Raw genomic sequence first — 8,981 nt, 5'->3', positions numbered from 1 at the left:
CTGAGATCGGCTCGATTTGAGAAAGGGGTAAAGATTTTAGTAGATAAAAAAAAAACACTGGGTAGATTTTTATCATTATAGGGTGGTTGTGTACACACACTGCCAACACACATTTCAGTTCAAACAACTTGTAAAAGTGCATGTAGCATCCAATGACCCCTTTAAGATGACTTTGAATATAACGAATGGACTACATTTACTTACAAGCACTTTCATTGTACACTGAAAAGAACAGCGTTAACATACTGCTAAACTTCTCCATTTTGTTCCACAGAGGAATTAACATAATACAGGTTTGAAACGACATGAAAGTAAGAAAATTATGACAGATTTTAATTTTTTTTCTTTTTTGAGTGAAATATCCCTTTAAACCACCTTATTCCTCAGAGCCAATAAAACGTAATATCTTTCTATTAGAAATTCAGCGTGGTCTATAAATAATAAAATAAAACAAAAACGACTTTATCAACATAACCTTTATCCCATGCCAGATTTCTCCCAGGATCTTGTTTTTCCTCTGCTGCTGGACGCAGTAAATGGCATGCCTCTTTTTAAATGCCAGATTTCATCTCACGCTGAGGAAGACCACGCATCTGAGCGAGACCTTCGCCTTTCATCTGTTCCAGTAGGGACGCGCACTGCAGTTAAGCTGTCACACCACATGAACGCCAAGGTAAAGCTGCTCAGAATAGACGCAGCAGGAAACAGCAGCCCAACACGCGGCCGCGGCAGCACCTGTATTGACTCGTCCTCCTCCGTACTGCAAATAACACCAGACAGTCCTTTTAAAATACAGCTTTTCACAGCACACACACAAAGCCCTCAGTATTTAACTAACAATAGGAGGAAGGTGTCAGCTCCTGAGGGCTGGGGAGGCTGAACCCAATTTTACTGACAAGAGACTCAGGTTATTTCAGGCAGGCCCTTCAGCGGTCCGCTTGCATGCTAATACTGCAGTTTAGAAGCGGAAACTGTGTGAATTCAACCTGTTCTGTTTTTTTTAGAATACTATTTCTTATATGGCTCATATCGAGATTGCAATGAAATTTATGCTCTGGCCATTTTTACTCAATATGGATTATTCAATCAGCCTATCACACAGCAGAAATAGACATGACAAAAACCAGTCAGTGCATGCCGCTAATAAGTCGACATGTTCTGTGGGTCTCTGCGTGAATGAGTGGCAAACTCAAACCCACGTGACGCTCATTGTGTTTTCAGTATCTGTCGTCACATGTACTTCATCTCTGGAGCTGCTCTGAGAGTCACTTCACAAGAATTTCTCCATTTAATTCGAGAAGAAACCATCAAATACATACTGAAACTCAAAATGTTTACAACAAACCACCAATATTTAAGTTCGGTTTAACTTGAATAAATTATGACAGAAATTAATTACTATTGCAAACTAAAACATACTTCTCAAAGTAATAATAATAATATCATTAGTAATAATCAATAATATCAATAATAATATTTTAAAGATATTCTTCATTCACGTTTTTATACACTTCTGTTGTGCAGCATATTACTTGACAAAATATAAAAATTCAAAGTTTTGTTGTAAATGTATTGTTATATTTTAATTTGATTACATTTTAAAATATTGATTAAATTGTTAAATGTTTATTAATTAATATCATTGGATACCATTTTTGATTATAAGTTTGTATTAAATCATAAAACAAAATCCACGAAATTCAAGGTAGCAAACTGTGAACAAAAACAAAACAAAACAAAAAACGTATGTTTACATTTATTAAGGTCTAACAAACATGTGCAAAGCATTTCCATCACCATTAATCGTTACTGAATATAAATATTGACATACTGTGATCATATTTTTGGCCATATCACCCAGGCCTTATTTCCTAGCATACAGTGATTTAAGATGCACTAATTTTAAGTTAGCATACTATTTAGGATGCAAAATGGGATGCAGCAATGGGATTGATTTAGTCTGTGCCATTTTCTAATCTCATTCCATCTGTCTTTCCACTGCAATTTCCCTTCAGTCTCATGCTATACATCATTAAAGAGTGGCAAAAGCCCAAAAACAACATATCAAATGAACTACCATTTTCCCAGCACTTTCTGTGCTGTATTGTGTTCAAGGGACACCTAATATTAAATACATCTTGAATCCTGCACAATAATCAAAAAGTTGCCAAACGCAATCTGTGGATGTTCCTTCTGGGTGTATTAGCCGTGAAGGAATGAGCGATGTGAGATAGCAAAAACTGCTGCTGCTTTTGTTTCTGTAGTTGAACAGAACGCATTGATGCAACAGGAGCAATTAGAGCAAAAAAATTCACACATGTGCAGTGCAGTGAAACGGCTCAATTTCATTAAGAAGTTATGTCTAACGACTTGAAAAAGACAGAAGTGCTGGTGCCATATGTTCTGTAAAAAAAATTTAGGGCAAGAAGGAGAAAACCTCATTAGCTTCTTCCAGCATTTGTGCCAACTACAACGTTATGCGTCAGAAATGCATAACCAAAAGTTCGTCCACGGAGAAAAAATATTTAGACAGTTCAAAAAACAATTCACATAAGTGCTTTTAAAAAGAAAAAAAAATCATCAAGCTTCATATTTCTGCTTTTCTACCCTCCAGCCTGCTTGCCAGGTTTCCATTGTACATTACTATACAAATTTTATTTTTTAAAATTATTTTCTGTGTTAATCGACAGCAGATGTTAGTCATAGACACTAAATTGTAAGTAATGTGCAAGATTAATTAATACATTTAAACACATCCATCAGTCTTTGTTTGTCTGGCTTCTCATATTAAAAGGTTCTGCTCATTTATCAAATGGACGACATGTTTCAGTGGACAGCAGAGTTAATAAATGTTTAGAGTGAATCATTTGTACTCCTGGAGGAGGGGTGTGAATTCAGTTTTCATTCTTGGCACTAAAATCTAAAAATATTCCATACTAGTCCTGACTCCTTGTTTTCCCTACCCTGTTTTTAAAGAAACATGACTCTTACAGAAATATCCAAGTGGACAAATTCATCTTCAGGGTGGTCAAAAGTAAAACAGAAACTCAAACAAAAGATATAGATAAACTTAAAAGAGTATCAGAAGTGTTTTCTCAACAATCACCCTGCAAATCATTGCCAGCACCTCAGGTAAAATCGTCCCACCAGAGTTAACGCTGAAATGCAAACCTCCTCCAAATATTTTTGAAAGAAATTCTTTGGTTTTTCCACAATGAAAGCGTGAGGTGAGAGCATGTGGTTTGGATTACAGTAAATCTAAACCGTTTCACAGTGTCTCAGGAAAACCAGGAGTAAAGGAGATCATTCCAGCTTAAAAACGCTCCTCCGCAATCTGCTAGCCACTTTCTTCACTCGTGTCAACATGAGTGCTGTGAGATTTGTAGGTCAGAGTGGCCTGTGCCATGAGACACTTCAAAGCAATGATGACCAACATACACTAAAAGCACAGGGACAGGCAGAGGGGTGGTAAAACATCCTTTACAAGATCACTGTGCTCTTATGATAATATATGCACTATTTCTCTCTCTCTCGCTCTCTCTATCTATCTATCTATCTATCTATCTATCTATCTATCTATCTATCTATCTCTCTCTCTCTCTCTCTCTCTCTCTCTCTATCTATCTATCTATCTATCTATCTCTCTCTATCTCTCTCTCTCTCTCTCTCTCTCTCTATCAAAAAAGAATTATCAAATATACATACAGTATGTAAAAAATATACAAAATATACAAATATACAAATGTAGGTTATAAATAATAATAATTATAAAATCTATTGATACAAAATATTGTTTCACCAAAAATTCACCAAGTCTAATCAAAACATATCTTTACTTTACACTAAAAATCTATCCAGGCAAAATGTCACTTGAAACACCTTTTCCCCTCTGTGTGTGTGTGTGTGTGTGTGTGTGTGTGTGTGTGTGAGAGAGAGAGTTTGTGTGTGTGTGTGTGTATACACACTATAAAAAAAATAGTAAACAACAAGACAATTTATTGGAGTATGTTTTACAAGAAAATACTATTTAGTCTTTCTACTTAAAATTCAATTAGTCACTTCTCATTTCTTTGTAATTCTTTGTGAAATTGTTTATTTGAAAGAAAGAAAGAAAGAAAGAAAGAGACTGCATTTATTTGACTAAATATCCAATAAAAACAGTAATGTTGTGGGGGGGAAAATACTACAATTTAAAATAACTATTTTCTATTTGAATATATTTTAAAATGCAAATTATTCCTGTGATGGCAAAGTTGAATGTTCAGCATCATTAATCCAGTCTTCAGTGTCACATGATCCTTCAGAAATCATTTGATATGCTGATTTGCTGCTCAAGAAAAATTAATAAGAAATGTATGTTGAAAAAAGTTGTGCTTTTCATTTATTTATTTATTTATTTATTTATTTTGAGAGTACTCTTTGTTATTTTTATCTTCGATTCATGTTGTTCTTCAAGGGTAAGGTGTCATACGGTCAATAAGACAAGGTACAATATCACACATTGACGACACCCATCAAAAGAGTCCATCACACTCTCACACATACAGCAACACTGCCGGACTGTTTTCTGGATGTGTTGTGCACATGTACAGCTGTGTGATTGATACCAGCATGTGTGTGGGTCTGTGCATGTTAAACAGTGTGTGTGAGTACAGAGGAGGTAAGTGGCTGGTGCTGTGTGTCTGGTGGGAGAAAGGATGTCACTGTGATTTCTCTGAACGGAATGACACGGCTCTCAGTGAGGGCCGGCCCTGCTGTGATCTGCTCTACTAATTAAAGACAGGGCTGGGGCCCCGTGGGGACACACACACACACACAGCTGACACTGCCCATGTGAAGCCAGGCTCATCAGGAGCTAGATTAGAGCTAGGTGCTGAAAAAAACACACTACAGATTCTGACTCAAGTTACTAAATTACCAGAGCCATCCAAAAACACGCACACACAGGCTAGTCACTCCCAGCTTTTTGTTGGTGGAGCTTTAATGTGGATCATAATCCTGTGGGAAGTGTATCGAGCTTCTTTGTACAAATGGTTTCATTACTGAAGCCACTATACACTATTTATGGTATCTAAAAAAGTAATGCAGGGACATCCATTTAGCAAGCATAAATTAATAAATTATAAACAAACTATTAAATATTCATGTAATTTTGTCATGAAATATTAGGGAGAAAAACATTTACTATGACACAGAGAAACATTTTTCTTTTACAGCACGCAAAGGATCCCATTATCTCATTGCATTTGTTTAAGTAAAGGCAGATGCTGGTGGTGAATGGGCAGTGAATGGGTTGTGGTCTCATCAAGGGTGGGGTTAGAGACACTGAGGTCAAGTAAGGAGATACTCAATATTTCAGAACGCTACATGCCGCTTTTGTTACTAAAGTCTGTTTGACAGCAACATTCACAGGGCAGAGAGAGAGAGCGAGAGTGAGAGAGAGAGAGGGAAGGCAGCACACAGCAGGATGTCACTTCCTGACCTCTGGTTCTAGATGCCCATGTCATCTTTATACTTGACAGATACTTTGCTGCCCCGGAGATCCGTCTAAAAATAGACTGATCTAAGATCTGCTTCATAACGCACTCTTTATTTGAGATGCTGCAACAAAAGTGGATGTTAAGCAATGCAAAAGCTTTTGTTGATATTAGGGTTGCTCCCATATTAAAATTCTGGCTCATACCGATAAGGGAATAATTATTTTATGGACAATAATAAAAATGAATAACAGGCTGATGTTAATATTTTATAATACTTTGTCAGAATAAATTAAAAATAAAACACTAAAACCAATCGATTCAAATGCTACAAATGATTTGTGTGTGTGTGTGTGTGTGTGTGTGAAAAATAGATATTCTTGTGTCAAATGTCATCTAAATATAGATACAGTAGACATGAGCATGCAGAACGTCAGACGTTATGAATTTATTTTTTAAAAACAGCAGATAATTGACATGGTATCAGTATATTGTGCATAATAATTTGTCTGTATCTAACATTTTGTTGCACAAATCTTTACACTGAATAATAACATTTAAAAACTTTAAAAATAATAATATAATATAATATAATATAATCTATAATATAATATAGATTTTGGTTTGGCATCACCTTGCCGTTGTACTAGAGCAACAATGAGGAGTGAAAACAATCAAACACACAAACAAAAAGACATCTATTTACAACTGCAGGAGTGATAATTGCTGTTACAGGGAATAAGATGTTCTTTACTATTAGACAATGATCAATTATTTCCAGAAGAAAGCCCAAACCAATGAAAATTAGATAGACAGTTGTGTTGTGTTGGCGTATCTGCATGGTGTGGATGATGATGGTGTTGTGATATGTTGTGTTGTTTGCACGGCTTGTCTAGCACAGTTGTTTTAATGCAACTAATGAAAGCGCTCATCATGATAATTGCTGTGGCGTTTGCTCCTGTATGCGCGTGAGTCTGAGGATTCAAGCGCCTCGCATCTCTCTGTGCCGCTTATTGTCTAGTCACAACACTTCAGTGAAAGAATGCACACAGGTTGTCATTACTTACTTTAATTACATATTTGTAGTCTTATTACGAATGATTAATCGGTGCAAGTTATTTCAAATCAAAAAGTGCTTGTTACTGCAATTTTTCATCAAAATACAACAACTTGCTCTGCCTCTGAAATTTTCTTTTCATCATCTTGACATCAAGCCATTTTAATTTTCACCCACTCTACTCCAAACACCTCTCTGCAATTTGCACAATACAATCACTACCCAGTGGATAAAATCGAGTCTCACCCAATATATTTTTTCTCATTTGATCATCCAGATTCACTCTGAAATATATCACATTACCAGTAAAATGCCTTACACACAACTTCAAGCTCATGTATTGATTCTCACGCAGCTGGAAATAAGACACACATAAACATCATGACAACAGCAAAGTTTAGGGCTGGTGCACATTTCATTACCACAAGAACCAAAGCCTAAAACCTAAGCTTTCCTAAAACTTTACTATTATTATTTTGCTGACATGCAACTAAGAACTGCCATTTCCTTAAGGACATGCAAATCTAGTTATACTGTATCTAGAATGATGTCAAGTAAAATAGCCAGCAGGTAAAATGTGCTATATAAGGTTGGTGAGTCACATTTCTTTAAGATTCAATATCCAAACACTACAAACTATTCTAAACAGTTGCCACAATAGTATTAGACATTCATAAAATGATGTGATTGCTCTGTGTTTGCTAAGGTGTGCAGGACAAATCATTTTACAAAGGACAGAAAGGAAAACGTAAGATACCCTGACATGATAACAGCATTTCACATCACTTATGATTCTTTGTTCACAATGGTGGTTTGAATCACTGGCCTATTTTACTGTAACTGAACATAGTGGTGTTGACAGGCACGGTACGAGACTTTTGACATTTAAATAGCTTTTGGCCTTAAAAATTGTTTTTTTGTTACATATTCTAACATAAAATATCTCAATTGCAGAAGTATGGAGAAATGAAGAAAAAAGTAAAAGTAATTCACTTTAAACTTCAAATTCATGTATAAATTAAAATATTGCAATGCAGTGTTTATGAAAAGGCTGAGAAACACACATCTAAGACCACTTGCGGACAACACATGAAAGCATAACTTAATTCATGGACAGGAAGGCATTAATAAATTATTGCATAATATCTACGGATGCTGAATAATACAGCACACAAAGAAAGATATGCCTGGTTATGGCACGCCACTTTAACATTTAATTACTTTTTAATAATAAGTTTGAACTATAAAATAGATATTCTGACTAGTTCATGAGATATGACAAGTAAACAATTAAATGCAGCTAGTAAAACTTAAAAAGATACCAGTAACAACTGGAATAGAATCGGAAGAAAAGAGTTCACATCTTCATGACATTAAATGGCAAAAATATGTCATTTGCTACCAGGATAGAAAAAATACTGAATTAATGAATAACTAGACTAATTAGAAAGATACTAATCACTACAAGAATGTATACTAAAAAATAGTTATAGGGAAAGAAAAAGATATTGGAATACTTCAAATAAGTAGTCCATAAAATTAGATATCAGTTCTTTTAAAGAAAATCCGGCTTGCCATAATCTGATCGTTTATCGCTATTGTGATCTAAAAGTCACATTAGTAGAAACAATCGATATCACCAGCCATATCAACTACTACAAAGTCTACAGCTCTACTAAATCTCTACAATTTATCACATTTGACAGGAGCTGCAAAAACATCACTCACAAGCACGAGGAGGAAACTTACCTAAGAGCAGGACATGCGCGCTGGCAGACATCACGTCTCCGGACTGAGAATCCTACAGAAACGTCTCCTCTGCTCCTCAAAACGAGCACATTGGGTCATTGAAATGGTCTCTCAGTTTTGGTCTGACCATGAACGGAGCGATATCACCGGCTGAGACCATCAAAAGCATCTCCAAACGTCCTGAGGCTCCTTCAAAAACGGCCGTTTCCTCCGAAGAGAAGTTCTCATTGACTTCAACTAGGATGCGTATCTACGATCTCCGTTCTCTCCTCCGCCTCTTGCTCTGTGTAGGAAGGAACCACAGGCTGGTAAAGGTGTGTGAGGGAATGGGGAGACCTCTGCAGTTAAAGGAGAACACTTTCCTTTGCATATTTCCTTACGGGACACGTGTAGATAGATGACCATTGGATGCGAGTTTCTTTACTGCTCCTGCAATGAAACGATTGTACTTTATAATAACCAAACTTTATAATAACCAAAATTTAATTAAAAGCCATTAACAAACATTGCGCTTAACGGAGCAGTAACCATTGCATATTCAAATTAATATAGCCTATAAATAAAAACGTGAAGCTAAATTTAATAACATTTAAATTAATTAATGATATAAGCACTTAGGCTATGCAGCTAACACAGTAGTCAATTAAACATGTTATAGTCTAAAATGTTAGGTCTATCAGTTGAATAAATAAAGATAC

At 35.7% G+C, this 8,981-nt stretch overlaps 1 protein-coding gene across 1 annotated transcript in view; it reads right to left on the bottom strand.

Moving 5' to 3' along the window:
- The window catches only part of clmpa (CXADR like membrane protein a), a 55,621-nt gene extending 47,038 nt beyond the window's left edge, over positions 1-8,583 (bottom strand). Inside the window, exon 1 of the mRNA XM_016541935.1 lies at positions 8,284-8,583. Within this exon, the coding sequence (XP_016397421.1) occupies positions 8,284-8,314 (31 nt within the window). The 5' untranslated portion in view covers positions 8,315-8,583. The remainder of the gene's footprint in view (positions 1-8,283) is intronic.
- Positions 8,584-8,981: the final 398 nt, after the last annotated feature.

Source organism: Sinocyclocheilus rhinocerous, unplaced genomic scaffold, assembly GCF_001515625.1.
Source record: "Sinocyclocheilus rhinocerous isolate Xijiao unplaced genomic scaffold, SAMN03320098_v1.1 scaffold1330, whole genome shotgun sequence".
NCBI lineage: Eukaryota > Metazoa > Chordata > Actinopteri > Cypriniformes > Cyprinidae > Sinocyclocheilus > Sinocyclocheilus rhinocerous.
Note: the sequence above shows the minus strand (reverse complement) of the source record. Positions and strands in the feature narration are given on the sequence as shown.